The sequence below is a fragment of the Talpa europaea genome (genome assembly GCF_964194135.1).
Source record: "Talpa europaea genome assembly, chromosome: 2".
NCBI lineage: Eukaryota > Metazoa > Chordata > Mammalia > Eulipotyphla > Talpidae > Talpa > Talpa europaea.
In genome coordinates this window covers 25,091,561-25,115,650 of record NC_140068.1, presented here as the reverse complement: position 1 = coordinate 25,115,650, position 24,090 = coordinate 25,091,561, and the positions used below count along the sequence as shown (strand labels likewise).

General features: G+C 39.1%; 1 protein-coding gene across 1 annotated transcript in view; it reads right to left on the bottom strand.

Annotated features, from left to right (window-relative positions):
- Positions 1–23,507, bottom strand: part of MOXD1 (monooxygenase DBH like 1) — a gene marked incomplete at both ends in the record, with an annotated part of 71,792 nt that extends 48,285 nt beyond the window's left edge. The window contains 2 exons of the mRNA XM_084258086.1: positions 1,738–1,884; positions 23,244–23,507. Coding sequence (XP_084114212.1) covers positions 1,738–1,884; positions 23,244–23,507 — 411 coding nt within the window. The remainder of the gene's footprint in view (positions 1–1,737; positions 1,885–23,243) is intronic.
- Positions 23,508–24,090: the final 583 nt, after the last annotated feature.

The following is a 24,090-nucleotide window of genomic DNA, read 5'->3' as shown; positions in this document are numbered from 1 at the left end:
TTCTTTAATAATGTAAATTTGATTAAACCATTAAGTAGCCAAATAGATGATGGCATGTTCCAATATATGTTCCAAGTAAAGGATAATTGACTTGGTAGTTATGTTTTTAGGTATACAACAGTACATTACTGTCATGCTAAAACTCCAAACTAGTAGTTACCAAGCAAATATTCTTAAGTAGCAAGATTTAGAAAAATGAAAACCCGTTATAATGCCATGGAACATCTATGGAAAATAAATAAATAGAATGAAAATTTAAATGACTTCTAGATCGTGATTTCCACTTTCATAGTAGAATTTTCCCAGCACAATTTTCTACAGATTTGTGTATAAATCTACAGAAAGTATATATACAAAAGGAATTTATGATTGAGTTTGTTTATTATCGTAGAATCTCTCCATGGTCATTTTGTGAACACTGGGAATTTCCAAGGTACTGGGGTATCCCAACTAGGGAAAGTACTGTCAGATGAATTGGTTTCCATTGAGCAACCAAGAGAAATTGCCAAAAGGGTGGTGGGGTAGGGCAAAGAGTTTGCTGGGGTAAAAGAAACTGTTCATTCCTCCCACAGATAAAGATGGTTTTGCCAGATCTTTGTAATAAGAACTTTGAAAAAATAAAGCAAAAGCTGTTTATTTTAAATGCTATATTCTTTCTTAATAAGTCAAATGACTATAATTATTATTCCAATTAAAGTATAATTGCTCTATATATTACATAAAAAGTGATCCATGTCTTGGCATGTGTTTTTTTTTTTTAAATTCCTCTTTTACTCTTCATGCTAAATGTTAATCAAAGCTACTTCAGAATTTTACATTCCTTTTTTAAAGCTGTGAGTTACCAAATAAAATAGATAATTTTACTGGTCTGTACAAAATGAAATGATCCAAGAATTTCAGGGAAACTTCCGAAGTACCATATGAATTATATACTATCTAAATATTTAATTTGCATATGTATAAAGATGTTAATTTTCCCATGATATCTCATATAATAAGTCAATAGGCAATTTTCATTAGTCTACTATTCATCTTGATTTTAGAAATTTACAAAGATGAATCAATTACAAGTCAGTTAATTATATCTTAATATTTAGTATAATTCTCTTTTATATAATACATTTGTTTCAACGTTCATTTATTCTCTATTTTCAAATTTTGTACTGAAAAGCTTAAAACATTTTATAAGTAAAATCCTAGACTTTAAATAACTCAAACTTTTACAATCACATACAAATTGCCTTTATTAAAATTTATTGTCTTAGACTTTTTCATAACTTTAAAGAAAATTCAAAATCACTTCAAAAAGCAATACGTGGGGCCTCTCTGATGACCGAGGGGTAAGTCTCAGTGTTACCACAATGATGTCTCTCCACTCCCCAGGGCAAAGCTGCCTGAGTTCCAGTCCCAGCCAGGAAGCTAACCCACAGGGTGCAGCAGACCTTTCCTGTCTCACCAACTGCTCTCCTCAGCAGTGTCTTTGGTCCGTCTGCCTGTTCTGCTCCCCACTCTGTCTGTGGTGAATCCTCTCAACCCCCCAAACACCTCTGACCTACACCCCAGTTCTGCACAAAAATAAATAAAATAAAAATCTTACAATAAAGTAATAATAATAAAATTACTGTGTGACTTTGTTGCCAAAAGTTATTTTAAAATATTTTTTCCTTTTATCCTGCAAAGGATTTTACACATAAACATTTAATTTATCATGTACAAATCCACATACAGATTCCTTACCGTTATACTCTTGTCATTTACATCACATGTATGTAGTTCTCTGGTAAATTCAATTATGGTGTGTGTACTATTTTCCATGGCATATTCTAGATGGTAATCTTGCTGAGCATCTTTTTTCAACTCTCTGTTTTCATTTGTAAAATAGTCCTGTGGAAAATATGGAAAAGAAAAACCAGGATATCCTAAATTCAGAGTGAACTAATTTAGATTAAAAGTATTTATAGCACCTTAGGATGCTGATTCTGTGTTTGGTTGTTATGATTTTGTATTTATAGCCATTTTTTAAGCCCTGGGAATTCCCAAAGGGCTGGAGTATCCCACTAGGGAATCAGTTCCCCTAGAAACTGGTCCATATGTGTACTTTTGGTGCTTTAGGAAAAGGCAGTGTGAAATTAGAAGAGATGGAATGAACGAACATTTGACATCACTGTGTATTTTTCCTTCACTACACACATGAAAAGAGAAACTTCAACACTCCTCCAAATTTGCTTGCTATAAATTTGTTAATTTGTAGCAAAACCAGAATCAGCCCCAAGGTCAGTACTTTTTCCACAAGTACAATGGGTTAAACCTCAAGGCATGCTTCCCTTCAACAATCCTAAAAGCAAGGAGACCCACTGTGAGGTTATAGGTTGTTTTAATACGAACTTAAATGGTTTGTGCTAATGAAAATGAAGTGCAATGGAAAATATGGATAGAAATGAAGATAGATGAACTACAAGATTTTGAAAAACTAGTAGGAGTTTCATTTTTGTGGGTCGGCTATAATTTTTGTCCTAAACTTGTTCAATGGCATACAGGTCACTGCTGGGAGGCAGGCAGATGCAAGGATATGGGAATTGAATCAAATGCCTAGGCTCTGACTCCTAGTTCTTTTTTTTTTTTTTTTAAATGAATTTTTTTTTTTTTTTAAAGATTTTATTTTATTTACTTATACAAGCACTGGGTACAGTCAGAAGTGTGGGAGGGCAAGAGAATTCACCAGAGGCAGAGCAGAGAGCATAGCAGAGCAGGCAGAAGGACCGAAGTACACTGCTGAGGGGAGCAGCGGGTGGCAGGAGAGGTCTGCTCGCCATGTGGGGCCCTCGCCCAGTGGCCGGGGATCGAACCGGCGCTGCAGAAGCTGCGGGCAGCTTCACAACCCAGCGCTCAACCGCTGCGCCACTGGGGAGGCCCTGACTCCTAGTTCTACCCTTAAATAGCCTTGGGAAATTATTGAAGTCAAACTTTGTGAGCGTTAGTTCCAACATTAGTAAAATGGGAATAATACATACCTGTTTTATAGATGTTGAAAGAAAAATATATAAAATAGTTTATGGGAGGATAAACTGCCTACCATGATTAATGCCCCACCAACCCTAATGTTCTGCCATGTTTTGCAAGGTAGTTTTTTTTTTTTTCCCAAAAAAACATTTCCTTATGCTTTTTACCATTATCTTACTACGTTGAGAGTTATGAAACTTATGGTATTCATTTTTCTCACTCATGGAAGATAAAATTTGCTTAATTATACTGTTTTTTTTAGTACATAATGATATTTCATTTTTGAAACTCACCAAGAGTTGATTTATGCTGAAACACAATGCTAATTACTTCTACTAATATTAAAATTACATTTGAAGAAATGATTGCTTGGCATAGAAAATAAAAAATATAACTGAAAACCTTAAATTGTCTATAAATATCACACTCAATGGCCTGGAGTATATGGATTCCATTTTTATTACCACTGCTTTCTTTTATAGATATTTATAAAGACAATGTAACTTTGATATCCAGCTGCACTGAGCCTAACTAATCCTTTTTCACTCCTATTACAACTATAACATAGAGTATATACACTATGCCCAGCCCAGCTGAAGCATGTTGCATGTACTAACTCATTCAATCTTCATCACAAGTCTGTGACACAAAACAATTTTCCTATTTCACAGATAAAGATACTGAAGCACAAAGAGGTTAAGCATCTTGCTCAAGATCACAAAGTTGATAAATAGAAAACATTAAAAGCCAGATAGGCTGATCCATATCTCTACCCTTCTTCACGGTTCTATACAATAGTGGCTGCTGCTAGAAAAATATGGGTTAGTTTACATTTTTGTTTCCACAGAAAATATCTACATCATGGAGAAAAAGGAACTCTCCCACACTGCTAGTGGGAATACAAATTGGTCCAAACACTATGGAAATCTGTGCGAGGTTACTCAACTACTAAAAATGGAGATCCCATATGACCCCAGCAGTTCCACTTCTGGGGATCTACCCAAAGGACACAAAAACATTAATTCAAAAAGATACCTGCACCCACTATGGTTACTGCAGCACTATTTACAATAGGTAAGATATGGAAACAACCCAAATGCCGAAAAATAGATCAATGAATCAAGAAGATGTGGTGTATATACACAATGAAATTCTATTCAGCAATCAAAAAAGATAAACTCATGCTATTCACAGCAACATGGATGGAGTGAAAAGGGTTCATGCTCAGTGAAATAAGCCAGAAGGAAAAAGAAAAATATCAAATGGTTTCACTTCTAGGAGGAATACAGAGGAACTGAATAGGGGATCAGGAAAAAAATAATAATAATATATCAACAAAACTAGTGGGCAACCATAAATAAGAGACAATCAGTGAGGGAGAGAGAGGAAAAGGGATCAAAACAGGGGAGAGAAGAGCACAAGGGAATACAGTGATGGTTCACGGGTGAATTGGTGGTAGGAATTTTACAGATGTAAAATGTACACAATGATGTAAAAGATATAAATAATATATATATAAATTAAAAAAAGAAAATATCTACATCAATTTTATTCACTAAATAATGAAACCAATTATAATTGTTAAAAGCAATCCAAATGCATCATTTTGATGATTTTGTGATTTTCCCACTTTTGATCACATAGATTTTCAATATGTAAATGAAGGAACAATGCTTATGGACAATGAGGGAGTTAGATTAACTCTACCTTTTACACTGAGGTCATATTTCATTACATGATTTGAACAATCATATAATACAAAATGTAATCAGTTCAAAGAGTAGAATAATTATCCTAGCAAATATGTTCCAAAACTATTAGTCCCACAAACTAACCAGCTGGCTTGCCAATTTTCCATTTGTTCTATATCCGCTCCCCAACATCAATTCCTTCTAGTCATTTCAACTTTTTTTTTTTTGACTTTTCAGGCAACTTTTTTTCTGAGAAAATGGGAGAAACTTCCCCCAGATTTTGATGAAAATCCCTGCAACTCAACTGTTCTGAGTATTAAATATTAGAAAAGATGGCTGCCAATTATGTCAAAGTTCTAAAACTCAAAGAAAAATGTGATTGTCGAGAAGCTGATATCTTCACGTTGTTGAAGGAAAACGAGTGATTCAATTAAAACTAGAGTTGACATGTGAAATACACTAACCACCACAGAAATTCCATTACAATTTTTTTCACCTTTTCCAATTTGGGGGCTATTTTGAAATACCTTCAGACTTGATCATAGAATGCCTTAGCTTTCCAAATAGTATTATTAATTACATTTTTACTTCAGCTGGCCCTTACTGATATTTGTAGATTCATGTTTATCTCTTGATGTTTTCACAGGCAACCTCCCAAGACAAATATTCTAAATCTTCTTTATACAAGAAACCAATATTTCTCCAACTTCAGCTTATGATCAGACATCTCATTTTGCGAGAATTTCAGTTATAATACATGAGAGCGCACATATTGCTTCTTTCTATGCTAAATAATATGTACTTTATGGATTCATGAAAAATACTCTAAAGGAAAGCAAGAAAAGAAAAAAAAATAAAACAGAGCAGAGAGAACAAGTTGAAAATAGATGTAAATAAAATGAATCTTGTGAATACTCTCACCCCCCTGCACCTCTGACATATCAAGAGTTAAAAAAAAAAAAAATCAGTCATCTCAACAAGTGCAGAAAAAGCATTTAAAACTGTCATTCAAGGTAAAATTTCTACACAAAGTAGCAAAAGAAAATTACTTCTTTACCTTTATTAAGGGCATCTATAAAAAAAAACCTATAGTTTACATCATATTTATTGATAAAAGACTGAACGCTTTCTCCCTAAGTTTGAAAACAGTTGAGCCCTGGGAACAAGGAAAGGATGTCCATACCCCCAGCTTACAGAAGGACCCACCACTGATTGTCCACCTATGGCAGTTTGCTATTACCATTTCCTAAATGTGGACATCAAAGTTCTGTCCTTGACATTTTAATCCTCTGTTCATAATTCATCCTTGGGAATCTCACCTATCCAAGAGTTGCCTTTATTCAGTTTCACATATTTAAAGTCTATTGGATATCTTCATTTGCAAGTGTTATATATCTTCATTTGCAAGTGTTACTGTCATGCAATATATTCAAAATTGTATTCACCCATTATCTGCAAGACAATTTTTCCTGATTTTCTGTAATTACATTGTTAATCATCGAGCCACTGAAATTCAAAACCAGTCTTCTTCAACTTCTTCCCCTATTACTCTACACCTCCACAGAAACTTCTGCTCTTATCAGTTCTTCCTGTGAAAAAATAATACACCTTTTACATCTTCTCCATTACAACTTCTCCTATCTTAGTGCAAATTCCATCACCTGTATATTTCTGTCATTGCCTTCCTTGAAAATCACTCTCAACATGTCATTACATTTTTTCCAACAGTATATAGTACAAAGTTCTACCATTTAGATTTGTTTCTCTTAAGTTCAGCCTAATCTGCTCTTCCATATTCTCTATCATTAATTATGCCATATGATCTCTATTATCTATTTACTATTCCCCCCAAATACCTTGCCTTTTTTTGAGCTCCTTGCTTTTGTTCACATTCTTCCTATCTTTCTTCATTGCACTGAGATATCCTCTTTGAAATGCTTCCTTCTCTTTAAGACTCTTGATTCTATCGTCTCTACAAAGTTTTCTTTGATCATCCCAATTGGAAGTGAATTCTCTCTTTGAATCCTCATTCCTCTACTTGCATTCCCACGGAGCATGCAAGATATTCTAGATGCTGCATTATCTTCTCACCCATGTAGTAGTTACCTAGAAATAGACACCTTGCTAATCCAGTTATACATTTATATATTTAGAATAGTTGTTTACATAGTAAATGGAAAAAACAGAAGGGACACAATACATCGTTTTCCCACATGCTCTCAATTATATTTGCATGTGGTTAAGATCTTGTGTGGAATGTGTTTAACTGGATTCTAGAATGAGTCTGGGTCTGCAAGATCTGCCAGGCTGACACATCTGGCACTGAAATCTGGGAACACTGCTATGACCTTTTAGCCCCTAAATGTACATGAATCTTATGAAACTGACATCAGTATTTGGAAAAAAGAGTTTTGCATATAACAGCTCTTTGAAATCCTTTTTACACTAGGAGGGCATTCCCTTCCTATTTTTAAAAACCAAAAAAAAAAAAAAATCATAGATAAACCATGCTTTAGAATGTTAATTTATATCTTCCTGAAAGAATGAATTGTATATTGCAGAGCTCAATAAATATGTGTGCTTTTAAAAGGGGCACCCTACCTTTCTTTTTGCTATATCTCAATGAGCACATAATTTTGAAAATAACAGAACACAAGCACCATCATCCAAAATTCACATCTTTTGATATAGAGTTTTAACTTGGTGGGAACAAAATGTTCCCCAGCATTGCTTTTTTTTCTTCCTTCAGTCTTTGTCAAGAAAATATGTAGACTTTTGTAAAACTCAAACCTAATAGTGCCAATACTGTACTATAGTGAAAATGGCACAAAGACAATTATGCTTAAGAGTATAATTAAGTGAGGGCCTCCCCTGGTGGTGCAGCAGTTGAGCGCTGGGCTGTGAGGCTGCCCGCAGCCTCTGCAGCACTGGTTCATTCCCCAGGTACCCGGCGAGGGTCCCCCCCCCCCCAAAAAAAAAGCATGATTAAGTGAGATAAGAGGAGAAAAAAAGGCAAAAAAAAAAAATCTGTGTTCCCATATTCCACGCTGTCCAACTACTCTTGCTGGGAGGAAGGAAAAAGGAAATAAGGGGAATAAAAAGGGATGAAACAAAAGCAAAGTCATTCAACTAATACTCAGTCTTGAAAAATTCTTTATGCACATGGCTAAGCCCCCAAAAAAGTATGTCCAGTGAGTTTAAGCATTTCCTGACAGTTTGACAAAGGAATAAATATTATTGCAGTAGAAAATTAGATTGAATAATTACTGCATTATACTGTGTTACTATCATTCTCTAGGGAGAAAAGCTGTTGACAGTAAAACATGGACTCATTAAGAGTTTGAAAACTGATGATACCACCTAGAAAAATATATTCACAAAACCATATTGTATACTATTTACAAGGTACTTCAGGGAATTTCTCACATCATTTTTATTCTCTGAGTCCAACATTGAGAATTAGAACTGGGGCCTCCCTGGTGGCGCAGGCAGTTGAACGCTGCTCTGTGAAGCTGTCTGCAGCCTTTGCAGCACGGGTTCGATCCCGGCCTGCTGGGGAGAAACCCTGAGAAACCCACATGGCTGCTCCACTCAGCAGTGTGTTTCAGTCAGTCTGCCTGTTCTGTTCACTGCTCTGTCTCTGGTAAATCCTCTGACCCTCCCACACATCTGGCCTGTACCCCGGTTCTTGTATGAATAAATAGATCTTTAAAAAAAAAAAAAGAATTAGAACTGAATGACATTCCTGACCACATCCCAATTAACAAATGGAGCCCTCACCCAACCCCAATTAGCAAATGGAGCCAGATGCACCCCCTTTGAATAGCCATGGTGAAAGTGATTCCTCAACCATTTTCCTCTAGAGCTTTCTAAATAAAGCTATTTATTTATTTATTTATTTAGATATTCGAGAGCTTTTTAAATAAAATAGGAATATTGATAACACTGCATGCTCATTATCATGTCTCAGGTCACATAATCATAAAAATGTAATTGTATGACATATGTACACTGGCATATATTATAAGTAGAACATGTTAAACAGATGATACTTAAAAGTAGGATCCAAAATGGGCCTCCCTTGGTGGCGCAGCGGTTGGGCACTGGGCAGCAAAGCTGCCCGCAGCCTCTGCAGTGCCGGTTCAAGCCCCAGCCACCGGCAAGGGTCCCACATGGCGCGACAGACCTCTCCTGCCGCGTCCGCTGCTCCCCTCAGCAGTGTATTTCGTCAGTCTGCCTATTCTGTTCCCCGCTCTGGCTCTTGTGAATTCTCTCACCCTCCCGCACTTCTGACTGTACCCAGTGCTTGTATGTATGTATGTATGTATGTATGTATAAATAAATAAATCTTAAAAAAAAAGTAGGCTCCAATCAAGAATCATTAAACATGGACTTTATGAGAGCAAGAATTTTGAGGATTCAGAAAATCATGATTCTGTAGAGATTTTCTACGAGCTTGGGAATAAAAGTATGTAGCTGTTTTAATAATAAGCTGACATTCAGAAATCAGGTTTCTTGGTACTTACTCATTTTTAATGTTCTGTAAAGTGAATATGAAGTAATGTTACCCTACATAAATGGCTTTGCATGTATTTTAATCATATTCTAACTCAATAACTACATTAAGAAAAACTTCAACATGAATTGCCAATGAGGTGTTATCTTCCTGGCGAAGCAGTATGTCAATCATGTATTTAGCTTGTTTAAACTTTTTAAAAATAACACAGTACCTGTTACCCGTGAAAATCTGAGTTGATCATTAGGCTCCTGCAGTCAAGTTAATCTGCAGTCACGTTATAAAAATATTACTCCTGAAACATGTTCTCACAGGATTTTTTTTTCTTTTGAACACTTACGCTTTGAAAAAATTACAAAATCTATCATTTAGGTTTTCCAAATGTTGTGTGGGCACAGCAAAGGCAGTGAGCACCAGCACAAGCTGGCACTTATCACTGAGCAGGAAAGCGCGAGTACCAACTGCTACTTTCAAACTAAGATAACATACCAAAAAAGCAAGCTTTGATAATCAACGAGATTGCTATGACCTCTTATTTAAAAAGCTGATTACACAGATGTTCAATTGGTACTCACACATTGTCAGTCTTTATTTTTCCTCTCTTGAATAAAATCTCTGCAACAGAAAAGAGCTTTGACTGATTCTGTGTTAAACAGGAAGAAGTGAAAACTCTTATGGGTGTAATAAAAGATATGAATAGACCCCAGCACAGCCTGGAGAATTGAATGTAAGCACAGCTGCAGGGGAAACCTTGAGAAAAATGTTACCATCTGTCATCATTTTCTTCAACAGGTGCTTGCAGTTTTTCTTCTCTTTCTAAATCTCAAAAGCCTGTTACTTCAAACATTTCTGTTTGCAATATCAATTTCTATAATAAGTGTTATGGTATTTTAATAATACTGATAGTAAAATAATAAATAGTTTGTTTTAAAGAGAATCTTTAATCCTAAAAAACTATAAATTGTATATAAGCAAGCTTTATAAACATAATCTCCAGACATTGGTATAAGCTGATTTTAATGCTATTTCTTCTATTTTAATGCTATTTCTCAGCGTCCACCTGAGCAATTTCTCTTTAAGTGCCACCTTCTGCAAACACACATCATGAATTCTCTCCCATGACCACTTCAGTTTTGGGGTAAAATAATTGAATTCTTTCTATAATTATAGACTATCAAAGATAGAGTGTACATTAATTTTTTAATTTTTTAAAGATTTGTTTATTATGCATACAAGAACTGAGGTATAGACCAGAAAGGTATGGTGGGGGGTGGTGAGAGGATTCACCAGACACAGAGTGGGGAACAGAACAGGCAGGCTGACTGAAATACACTGCTGAGGGGAGCAACGGGCACAGGAGAGGTCTGCTGTGCCATGTGGGTAGCTCCCTGGCTGGCCAGAGATCGAACTTGTGCTGTGGTGGCTGTGAATACATGTACAGTGCTGTGCTTAACCCCTGATGTCTCCAGGGAGGCCCACAATTAAATTTTTGATTCTGCATCTCTAAGAATAAGTTTTAGTGGAAAAAAGTTACAGATCTTATCTTTGAAATAAGATATATTTGCCTTCATCTTATCCAATTATCTCAATTTCTGAAATATTTTAAGACTTCTCTTAACAGTCCATGACCAGTTATGCAAGGAATATATTTTCAGAAGAAAGCTGGTTCCTTCCTTCTTTTCTTCTTTCTTTCATCCCTTCCTTCCTCCCTCCCTCCCTCCTATCAACCCTCTCTCCCTCCCTTGCATCCGTCTTTCCCTTCCTCCTTTTTTCCAACACATATTTTAATGAGTGACTACTATTCCTCTATAGGGCCAATTATGTACAATAGTAAACAAAGTTTCTATGATAATGAAACTTATAGTTAAATGGGGGTAGAGGGGAGCAGACTTTTAAAAATTAAATAATACAACTAGATATATTTAGGTAATAGCACTTATAACTAGGGCCTCCCTGATGGTGCAAAGGGTTAAGACGCTGCCTATGAGGCTGTCCGCAGCCACTGCAGCATGAGTTTGATCCCTGTCCAGGGAGCTACCCGCATGGTGCGGCAGACCTCTCCTGACCCGCCTGCTGCTCCCCTCAGCAGTGTGTTTCAGTCAATCTGCCTGTTCTGCTCCCTTCTCTGTCTCTGCTGAATCTTCTCACCCCTTGCATTTTTGGCCTGTACCCCAGTTCTTGTATGCATAAGTAATTAATTTTTTTTTAAATAGTACTTATAACTAGAGAGGAATTAGAAAGCACCTGGGATGATTAATCCAAAAAGCCACCACTCAAGCAATAACATCTACTCTGAGAAATAAACTATAACTAGGGACCAGCCATGAAAAAATGCAGAGGAAGTAGCCTCCAGAAAGTGAGGGCAGCTATCAGAAAGGAGCTAAAAGGGGCAGAGTGGGAGAGATTATCCAGCTTGACAAAGTAAATAAAGCCAGTAGGACTGAACTACCATGCCCAAGAGGGACAAATAAGACCAAAAGGGATCAAATGAAGCCTCAAACATTGTGACACCTTATAGGTCAGTAGAGACAGTTCAAATTTAATACTGATATAAAAGTCATATTACTTTTAATCAGTGACTGACCTATTCTGATTGATATGGAAAAGGGGTGTGTGTGTGTGTGTGTGTGTGTGTGTTGTGTAACTGTGGCTACTATGTAGAGAATGAAGAGAAAAAGGAATGAGTAGTCAGAAGACAATTTTTCAGAGGTTCTAGTGTCTTAAACTTGACTAGAGGTAGTAAAACTAAAGGACACTGGGCAGGTTTTAGATTTGGTTTGGAAGAGTCAACAGAACCCGAGGATGTGTTTTACATGTTGGATGAAGGAAGGAGATGAAACCAAGATGACTTTGGATTTTTGGCGAGAGCTTCCAGGAGGTGCCATGTATAGAGACTAAAGGGCCTGGAAAGAATCAGATTGAGGGTAAATGAGGTTCAGTCTGAGATGCCTATAGATCGAGAAGCAAAGAATTTGTGTACACTATTCTGACATCAAAAAGATACACCAACAGAGATTCAGAAACTCATCTACTTTATATTCAACTTTGCTCTTGAAACACTCCAAAATATTGAGTATATACAAGTCATAAAACATTATTTTTCCTTTGTTTATTTTTTCAGATTTCAAAACCAATATAATATTAATATATCATTCAAATACACCGAAATACACCAAAGGGACAGAGATGAAATACTCTTAGTTAATACTAACCATTATAGCAGTATAGTGCACAGGGAGAATTTCCAGAAGCAGGTTAAAAAACAGTTTTTAATCGTTTAACCTGTGTTTTTTTTAAAAAAAAAAAAAGTTTAATAGTTGCTAAAATCCTCCCTTATAGTCATTTCTTAAATAACCCAAAAGTATGAATACAAAGTAAATCTATTTTTAACATAACACTCAAGACAACATGAATTATGCATAATTCCAGGCACCTCCAAAGAGGATTTCACTCAAAAATATTTTTAAGATATGATCACACAGTATTTAACACATCCAACACATGGCCTTACAATTTCACCAAGCATCTCATTTAATTATAATATTTCTGGTTGTCATAAATCTATTTCTTAACCCAAATTAATATCTATCTTTTAATGACTTTTCAATTGGGTATTTTTTCTTCATTTTGGAACTTAATAGGTAGCAATTAATTCATATTCATGAGAAAGACTGCCTACTATTTCAAAGGCAATGGACATGTTTTTTATAACTGTTCTTTCTTCAGGCAGAACATTGGCAGCTATTTCTTGTTTCTCAGATGCCCTGATTTCCAGGAATCTCAACCATCTTTGCAATCCTCATTTACAATGCTGCAGCTAGGGCCTCCCTGGTGGCACAAGGCGTTAAGACCCAACACTATGAAGCTATCCGCAGCCACTGCAGCAGGAGTTCCATCCCCATCCCGGGAGCTGACCCACAAGGCTCAGCAGACCTCTCCTGTCTCTCTGGCTACTCCCCTCAGCAGTGTATTTCAGTCAATCCACCTGTTCTGCTCCCCACTCTGTCTCTGGTGAATCCTCTCACCCACCCAGCAGGTCTGGCCTGTACCCCAGCTCTTGTATACATAAATAAGTAAATCTTTTTAATAAAGAAATAGAATGTTCCAGCTAATACACATATCCTTAAAAACGTTATTCCTAGAAGAGACCGTCTGCTGTGACTGACCTAGTGCAGAGTGCTATGTCTACATTACTTCCTTTGATGGGAACAGTAGAGCTGATAGGTTATATTACATCTTTGTGTTTAACAAGTGTATTATATTTGGCTTAAAGTGAACTAATACTATCTTTTTCATATTAATCCTGATTAAATTCAACTGTACACATTACTTATATAGATAAGTACTACTAATTCAATTGTATTTGTCTATCTTCTACGAGAATGTCATAAGAAATCCTGCTAATTACCCATCTTTAATATGTATCATTTATTTAATCTCAATCTATAAATCCAGCAAGTCAAATGCAATCTTGTCAGTATAATCTGTGTTTATTGAAACCATACTGGCTTCTAGCCATTAACAACTGCGAAGTGCCCATAAACCAATTGCTTAGTTGTTCTCAAATTTTCTCAAAAATTGCTAACATCTCCCCAATCTATTAATTTCCCCAGTCGAAAATGGAGACATTAGTCTTTATGTAATCTTTCAACAATTCTAACATTTCACTAAGTGATTCATTAAAATATTATTTGAATTTGAGTACTTTCAACTGGCCACATGCTCTAAGAGCTTTCTTTACATGCCTGTTTCATTTAATCTTCACAAAAAAATCCATGTGTTTGATACCAAGAACCCATTCTTCATAAAGGAAACCATCACTTAGTTAAGGAGCTTGTTGAGGGCCAAACAAGGACTAAGCAGCAGGATGGGCTGGGATTCACACCAGGTCTAGAAGACTTCCTGCTTGTAACTGCTCAGCAGTTATTCATCAGGTAATTCTTGAGTATCTGCCAAGCAGTTGGAATTGTTCCTGGTGCCTCAGGAGATGTGGCAGCACTGACAGAGTCATCAACTTGTAAATGTCCCATCCATACCCTAATAAACTACTAATTATCCACCACTCCTGCTACTTTTCCTCTTTCTTCCTTCTGCAACTAGCTCTAGGGTATTTCACTGCTTATTAGTAACCCTAGAGAATGGGGAAGAGAAAGAACATCTATTTACATAACTGGAGAAATGCTTGAAAATGTTTCCAATACAAAGGCAGTCCATTTTGTAACTGTTATTTCTAATTTTAAAAATTTAGAGCAGAACACTTCTCTTGGCTTATATATAGACTAAAAATTATCTAGAAACTTCATTTATTTATATTCTTCTGATATCCTGTGACCCTATGTAACATACAAAGTTTTAGGCTCTTTACGGGAAGATATTCCTACAACACAGTTAACAACACACAAAAGATGTGTAGGAAAGGTAAAGGCTATAAGGAGAGATTTCTGGTTTGGCATATTTTGAAATCTACCTACACCCATAATTCTTCAATTGCTGCTCTTGTTTCAGCATGTAAATTTGAGAAAATATTTAGAATTATCAATACATTTGTTAAGATTCTTCTCAGAAGTGTTTCCATTCCAGGAAAACCCACTTTGCTTTTCTATTTTAAAAATAATCATAGGAGGTCTCCCAGGTGGCACAGGGGTTAAAATCTCAGCGCTATCAAGCTATATCCAGCCACTGCAGCATGAGTTCAATCCCCAGCCAGGGAGCTGACACACATGGTGCAACAGAACTCTCCTGTGTTGCCCGCTGCTCCCCTCAGCAGTGTATTTCAGTAGATCCACCATTTCAGTAGATCCACCTGTTCTGCTCCCCATTCTGACTCTGATGAATCCTCTTACCCCTACACCTCTGGCCTATACCCCAGTTCTTCTATGCATAAATAAATAATCTTTAATAATAATAATAATATTAAATATCCAAGCATAAACAAGCCCTTGTTGCAAACATCCAATGGTCACTCTGAGTTGCTTTGTATGGACTCCTGTTTTGCATTCCCATGCCCTCTGCCTGGCACCTTCCAAGCTCCTGTAAGTGGACCACAAAAGCATCACCTGATTCTTATCAAAGAGCCTGATCACATAAGGTCAGTAATTCTGTACATTAGGATCCCCTAGTCAACTTTAAAATATATATTAATGCCTGTATCCACTCACCTCACCTCCCCCCCCCCAAAGATTATGATTTAAATGGTATCAGGGGGCCTCCCCGGTGGCGCAGCGGTTGAGCGCTGGGTTGCGAAGCTGCCCGCGGCCTCTGCGGCGCCGGTTCGATCCCCGGCTGCTTCCCGGCCACCGGAGGAGGATCCCACATGGTGCGCAGACCTCTCCTGCCACCCGCTGCTCCCCTCAGCAGTGTGCTTCGGTCCTTCTGCCTGCTCTGCTCCCCGCTCTGGCTCTGGTGAATTCTCTCACCCTCCCGCGCTTCTGACTGTACCCAGTGCATGTATAAACAAAAACAAACAAACAAATAAATAAATAAAATATGCCTCAAAAAAAAAAATAAAAATAAAAAAATAAATAAATGGTATCAGGGAAAGGGGTTGCCTGAGTATTAGAACTTTTAAAAGACCCCCCAAATGATTCTTATATGCAGAACAATTTGGGAATTTCTGACATAGGAAGAATCTTTCTAAATTCTCATTTCTCCATTAGATGGAGTTCTACCTGCTCTTCCCTGGGCTACAACGTGCCACAGAATATCCATCATGGTCCTTTCCAAAGGGAACCAGAGGCCAAACACCAGGAGGCCTCGCTTCTTTACTTCCTTTACTATGCAAGTGGGTTTCAGTGTGTGAACTTTGCAGGGGGAAACAAAAGGCAGTAATTTGGCTTTATCTAAGAATCATATTTCAAAGTTTTAGTTTAAAATTGCCTGAAACATGGAAATCTTCCCCCAATCACATGTGGTATTGTTGACCTAGCTTCTCCAAGTCATTTAGCGCCCTAATATTATTGAAAATGAGGTGGGGGGAAACAAAGTATAAGATAAAAACATTCACACCTAGTATTAGAAACTTCTATAAAATCACCAAGTCTCCAGATCAAAGCTCGAAAGACTAGTTGAGCTTACTAAACATCTGTGTAACAATGCCACAGAAATAGAAGAGAGCTCGTGCAGTTCAGACACATTTGAAAAAACATTAATTATATTTCCTCCAGATAAGCAGTTTCCTATATTCAAGGTCTACTAAGTTCTTTGATGCTCATGCCAGATAACCTTCTTCACAGTATATAGTATTTTAAATTATAGACACTATAATCTCAAAAGATGATCCTTAAGAGTAAGAACACTTGTTTCTCATGTCTTGACTATAAGCATCCTTATCTGAAATAGCCCTAGTTGCCCTTTATCAATCAGCCTATTTTAATTGTCCTGAGAGCCCTCATCACTCTTTTATATTGTCTTGCTAATTTGTTCGCTCATCCCCACCACCAAAATGTGAGCTCCATAATACCACTGATTTCATCTCATTCTGTGCTGTTTTTAGCCTCTAGAACAGTTCACAATCCTTCAGTGGTGTTGGCTGAAGGAATGAATGAGCATTCCAACATCCCCTACCTCTAGGTGAGTACTTCCACATGAAGCAGTTCCGTGCAAGTCACAAATGACTCAAGGACCCTCAAGTTTATAAACATACACACCAAGAGAAATCAGATATTGACCTCATGGGGCTGTTGTGCGAATTCCTGAGAAAACAAACCTTAAGGACTTATCATAGTGTATGGCATATATTAGTAACTCAGAAAAATCCTATCATAGAAATGTGTATGTATGACATATATAGTGGAACAAAAGCAGTAAGAGAAACACTATGATTGTATTTTATCAATCTGCTTTAAAATGTATTTTCTTATTCCTTTCACTACTGCAGAAGATATGAATGTTTTTACCACTTGCTTACAGAAGTAAGAACACCAAAAGGGATATTTCAGAGGAAATGAACCCAAGGTACTAATCTACATTGGCCTCCAACAAGGCCTTTACTGTATCTGTAGTTCATTTCTCTCCTGTAAAATTGGAAAGTGAAGGGATTAGGAAATATGAGGAAAATCAACTAAATTCTGAGCTCTCAAGAGCAACCAGTAAATACATGAAACATCAATATTTAACCTACAATAGCAAATACTGTTTAAAGATTTTCTCATAATTTTTGACTGCATTAGATGAATAACAAAGATACCAACAGTACATTAAATTAGGTCTATGCATTATGTGTATAGCACTCAGCTATATAATCCCAACTTTACAGTTAACAAAAATCCCTTTGAAATTATTTTTGTAGGATTCTCTGCTTATGTGCTATAGGTTATCCTTATAGTCAGATTTTTTTTTTTCCTTGTGTCTACTCTAGAATTTAACAAGTTAGAAAGACATAGACTGGGAAGAAGTTCCCTGGATAAACAGTTTTTCTGTTTGGAAATTCTGAATTATATATGTTTAAAAACTACAATAGGGCCTCCCTGGTGGCACAAGGGGTTAAGCATCACACTATGAAGCAATCCACAGCCTCTGCAGCATGAGTTTGATCCCCCGCTGGCCAGGGAGAAACCCACATGGCACAGCAGACCTCTCCTGTCTCACCCACTGCTCCCCTCAGCAGTGTATTTCAGTCAGTCTGCCTGTTCTTTTCCCCACTCTGTCTCTGGTGGATCCTCTCACTCCCCACAATCTCTGGCCTGTACCCCCGTGCTTGTATACATAAATATTAATCAATCTTTAAAAAAATTACAATAAACAGTGTTGTGAGGTATCCACATGCAGGTTTTTCAACATATGCATCAAATATTTTCAGAAACATGATGCTGTATAATGACTTCATTCCTCTTGCCAACAACTTTACTTCAACAGGGCTCTGTTACAAATGATGAATCAATAAACCACCACTCACTTCTTCTGAAGTGGACTCTTGTCTTTCCCTCCAAGAATATGGAAATATGCCTTTTGCCTGAAGACTTGAAATATGTTTGTCAATTCAGGTGCATTGTTCCTGGGTTTTTAGGTCTGGCCCTGTCCTCAGGCTGGCATTATGAAATCATCTGCCTTGCCAGGGAGAACCACACAGCCAAAGAGTACTATCGTGTGTTCGAGCACCACACTGGGGCATGTGTCCTTATTACTAATGCACAAAGCGTGAAGCGTGGAGGGCTCCTGTCCTCATCTGGAAATTGGGGATGGAGCGGGGATGAGGGCATAATCTGAAGATTTATAAATATCTCTTAACAAAGCCCCAGCTGAGCTGTGTCAGGCCAGCACACTCTCTTCATCTTTCCCTTACAGCTCTTCAATTTGCTTTCCAAACATTTCTTTGTTGCTGTTGGCTGGGGTGCACTTAAAAGAAGCACATCGTTAACCACAAAGAATGCTCACTGTTTTCTGTGATTTCAAATCAGTTCCAAGCACTTCCTCAGTGAACAGCCCAGCAGCAATTACCCTGCTGCTGAAGACTTACTTCTCATGACAGAAAGGCTTCGGTTTTAGAGCAGCCAACAAGCGAGGCTGTAACAAATGATGACATATGTTTCAGCCTCCATTCACTGGCGATTTATGCCCCCCAAAGGAAGCGTGAATCAATTTTTGTGCAAATTCAACAGGCACATCCGACAATGCTGCTCTCTTCTCTAACTCTCACAAACTAGGCATTCATCAACCCGGATTACTTGCCTCAAATGGGGACTCACAGTTGCTAAGTGGCTCGGTGGGGGTGGGATTCCTCTGTGTGGAAAAGGGGCAAAGTACAAGGAAAGGACAAGAATCCATCAAGGAAGTGAGAGCTGAGTTCATTCATTGAGACAAAATAGTGAAGTTAAAAAAAAAAAAAAAAAAACTGCAAAAGGACAGACAGCTTCCAGCCCCAGCCCTAGCAATTCTGTGAGAGACTGTAGAAAGTGGCCTCCAAGGATCCCTGGTAACTTCTCAGGTGCAAAACCATCCAGAACAATTCAGCCCATAGATAACACTGAGACAGGTTTCACTTCGAAATCAAATTTCTCTTTTTTCTTTCCCATTCTGTTCATACCTGGTTCAGGCCATTTGCAGAACTATCTCCAGAGGTAGTCAGAGGGCTACAAAATGGGTCCAACAATGCCTACCAAATGGGTCCAACAATTTTCCCCAATGCCTGGGCTCTGGATATAGTTTTAAGATTGGCTACAGCTGTTTTTGAGAGAATGAATTCAAAATCTGACTTTCCACTCTGCTAGCCTACAAACAAATATCACACTGCCCTCTGGAGGCAGTCTCATTGGGTCTAACCCTGAAATAGTGATTGGCAACCCCTGTATAAACGGGTTGTGGAGGTTTAGAACTCTTTTTCTAGAGGGCTGTGACAGAGAAGGTGTGCTGAAGGGAGTATGAATAGGAATACAGTGGAGAAATTACAAACTGTTCACTAATTTCTGTGAGTGGGGTGTGTGTGCGAGAGAGAAAGAGATGGGGAGGGGAGGGAGACAAACTAAAAGAAGGTGAAAAGTTATCCTTGTCTCCCAGTCTCAGCAGTGTCAAGAGCGAGTAGATAGATGCATGTAGCAGAGAAGTACTCAAGGAAGGCGGGATTGTGGTCAGTGTGGATGAGGGTGGTGGAATCTATTTTCCACCAGTACATTCCAGGAGATACACTACATGATCAAAAGCTGAGTTACAAAGGGCTATCCAGGGTCCAACTGGGCTGCTCAGGATGTTCGCCCTGGACACTCAGTCATTCTGCCGTTAGGAAGCAAACAATTTCCTACAGAGGCCAAGTTCTCACCACAGTACCAGCTCAGTCCAGCCAACAGCCAACACCAACCGCCAGTCAGACAAGTGAGGGAATGAGCCTTCCAATGATTCCATCCATTCACCATGAAGTTGACACCAAATGGAGAGGAAAATCTGTCCCTGGTAAGCTCTACTCAAATTGTTGATTTGTGAACAAAATAAGTGTTTTCACTGTATTAACCCCACTGTGTTCTGGGGTGGTTTGTTATATAACAATACATAACCAAAACAATGGACAAAGTCCCCTCTGACACTGGACCCACTTGTGGCACTGACTAAACTTTGCCTAAAGAGAAATGGAACCCGCCTCCCTAACTTTCATAGATTATTACACTTTGGGTTAATTCTTAACCTTATCTTTTCCTCTTGGCCCCGGATTACATTGTCCAAGGAATATCTCTCAAGTGAAATTGCATGTATATGTATATACATGTTGTGTATACTACCTGGTGCTTTGTGAAAATTTGAATTATGGCCACTATTTAGTAATCAGAAGATTTTATACACAAAGATGCACATGCATTCACACACCTCTAAATTTCTCTTTCCTCAAAAAACAAAACTACTAAAAGATGGGCAAAATTTGATTTGCAAGTCCACTGGACAGTAATTTGCTCACAAAAACTCTGGATTCTTCAGTCCCCTCTACTCAGTTGCATCACATCCTGCCCTTTCCACTCAAGTCCCATTACTCTTTTTTGCTGCCTGGTCTCTATAGATATTTAGGTTTGTGACATCTATTTAGACGTAATTCTCTACCTGATTGGTTGGGATTCATTATTATATTATTGCCCAGGATTTACTATCCTACCAAAAGAAGACTTTAATTAGAAAAAGGAAAGTCATAATGAAAGAAGAAGAAATATCTAAAAGTCAAGTTTTTAATTAAATAAAAAAGGATGAAATAAACAAAGGGGGAAAAGTCAGGAGAATAGGTGGCTGCGATATCAACTTAAGGTGTGGCATATGGTTTTATGCCATCTCCCACTGTCAAGTTTATTGATACTCCAGAAACCAATGCTTTTTGTTTCATTGTTTCATATAAAGTTTGTTCTCACTGAGAGTATGTTATAAGAAATCCAAAGTCTAGTAGCAGAATCACATACACTGTGATAAGGACCCCTACTTAACTTTTGGTTTAGTTGCTGAGAATACCCTTGACATTCCTCTGTATGAAGAATCTCAGATAGTTTCTAGAGGCATGATTCAATTCCAAGTGTGGGGAAATGGAGCCACACAGCTTAGGTGACCCTGCTGCAACTCATACATTACTTTTTATTAGTAGTCTCTGCTGTTTTCATTTTATTAAGGGGATTTTCAAAAAATTCTCTTTCTAATTAGTTGATTTGAATAATTTCATGGTATTTTACAGGTCCTAAAATGTGTAGGATATTTAAGGAAACATAGTACTAAAAGATGTCAGCCAACTAAGAAAATTATTATCCTTCATAAGTGAAAATCTGGATTCCACTTCTTCAGGAATAAAAATGAAAGAAGAAATCCTATTTCTTGCTTATAAAATATATTGAAAATCCCTCCATTGCCAGGCTTATCTGCTAGTGGTATATATTCACTAATGAAGAAAAAGTCTATGGATTAAAATCAATGTGAAGAGCACTTAATTAATTCTTATGCAATCTTTATGAAGAACTACCAGCAATGTGAAAACACTGAAGTTTAACAAAGTCTGTTTGTGGTGGGTCCGGTATGGCATGTTGAAACAGGAGTCTACTCTTGGTTTTTCATTTGATATCAAATTAGTTCAGCTTTCTAGAAACTCTACTCATTTGAAAAACACAATAGTGAGTTATTTTGTAAAGTATGCCTTGTTTTATGACATTACCATAGTAAGATTTTCCAGGCCCCCTTCAACAAAACATGCAAAATAAAAGTACATATTACCTTCCCAATCCTAAAACAAACAAAATGAGTCAAATAGGTATTTAAAAAAGGTATTTTCTAACTCATATCACAGGAGAGTTAAGTTATTCAGCAGGTGAGGCCTGTGTTTGGGGTCAGTTTTTTGGTTTACACATTTAATGTCTGAGATGCTGCAGCAGGAGAAAATTTATACATCAATGGCTTCAGCAGTGTAATCCTCATAAAACTTTATTTTATTGGAGTTGTAGAGTACTTATTTTGGGAGGAAAGGATTTATTTATGAAGAAATAGACAACAGGGTTTTGAACTTTTTATTGTTGTCATTTTCTTTCTAGCCATGTTAAGAGCTCAGTGCCAGAATTAGATTTAAATTTGATAGCATCTCAGTCACAGTGATGTGGAAATTGAACTCAGAAGTCAGGAATAAGATAACTGAGAAATGCACTCTGAAATCCATCCAATACATTGGTTTTAATGTCATCAGAGCCTTAACACAATGCCAGAACAACTAGGAGTTTTCATCTGGATGAACTTTCATTTGGGTAAATTTGCTAAGTTACAAAGAGAGTATATTCACCATGAAGCTATGTCATGTGAAAAGTGTCCAATAGAAAGGTCACGTAAAAGAGATGTCCAGAAAATCTGAACTAATTATTCAGGTCATTTTATATTTTTTTCCTATGCATTAAGGCATATATGAAGAGGCAACATCTCTAATCCAGGCTCCTTCAAAGTGAAGCGACAGCAGTCAAAATAGTTTGTTAGCCATGAAAGTAAGTGACAAGTTTTGCCACATTTAATAGGGGGTTTGCCTAGGAACTCTAGGTTTTGCAGATTTCTAACTGTGGCCTCCTAATGGGCTTCTTGGGGAATTTTCATTCATCTCGCAGAGGCGGTAGCTGACACCTGCCCCACGCCTGAGGCTGCAAAATGCCCAGGATTGGGGAAGTTCTGAGATGTTCGACTCTACACAGCAGACAGAAAAGTGCTAAAGCTGGACCGACACTAACAGCAGCCCTGCTAGGTCCCCAATGCCGGGAGGTCGCTCTCCCGCCCCACCAAGGGATGAAGGGTGAAGAGAATGCGTGTCAAACTTGTACCTGGGGATCCACTAAGTGGGGCGCTGGAGACTGCAAAGTTCAGAGACAGAAAAGTGCCTGGGGCCACCAGCGCTCAGCTCCCCGAGGGCAAAAGTCCCAGCGGGGCATCGGATGCGAGGAGCCGAATGAAGGGCGCCTTAGGCTCTGGGGGGTGCAGAAGGTGATCGCAAAGGGGAGCGCGTGAAGAGCCGGTGTGGCGGGGCCGCGGGTGGCCGGCGTCCAGCAGCAGCGGCCGAGCGCCCGGGGGTCCGGACCGGACGGGGCTCATCAGGCCGACTCCGGGAGGGAAGCGCTTACCTGCAGGTAGGGCCGCCCGTGGGCCACCCCGCCCACGACGATGTCCGCGGAGGCCATGGCCCCGGTGGGCGAGAAGCCGAAGCCCACGTAGCCGGCCGTGCGCACCTCCAGGCGGAAAGCGAGCCCGCCGCCGCGCGGACCCCAGCTCAGCCAGTACCGGCCGTCGGCGTCCAGGAGGGCGCGATGCGGGTAGGTCGGGTCCGCGCCCCCCACCGTCGCGCCGGGGAGCAGCCCCCCCAGCAGGAGCAGCGACCACCAGCGCATCCTCGAGCGCCTCCTGCCCGCCGGCACCTGGGCTCCCGCCGACTGGCGAGGCGGAGACGCTCGAGGGGCGGGAGGACCAGGACCGCCTTCTCGGTCCGCCGCGCGCCCCGCCCGCCCGCCGGGAGGGGCGGCACCAGCCCTCGCTCCCCGCCCCCGGCCACCCGCCCAGCCCGTCGGGCCCGGGTCCTGCCGGCTCTCGCCCGGTCCCGCCCTGCCGGCCCATCCACCTGCCGCCGCGCGCCCGGCGTGGGTCTCTGCGGCCCGGGCTCGGTGGGGAAGGAAGCGAACGGCAGCCCTGGATGGAGTGAGAGGAGCAGGCAGAAGGGGAGAAAAGAGGGCCAGGACAGAGCAGAGGGAGAAGGGAGAGGCTAGCGTCTGGGGCCCCTGTTGGAGAAGTAGTGGTGGGGAGGGGAGGGTTCCCTGGATAATGAGAAACTGGTGAAAGGGGGCAAGAGTAACCCAGCGTAGAAAGGAGGACTTGAGTCCGCAGACAGTCCTGGGAGTGGCAGAGGAAAAGTGAGCTAAACGCCTATCCAGAGCAAGTTTATACATCTTTCTGTTGGCCCTTGAGTGCCAGGAGCTA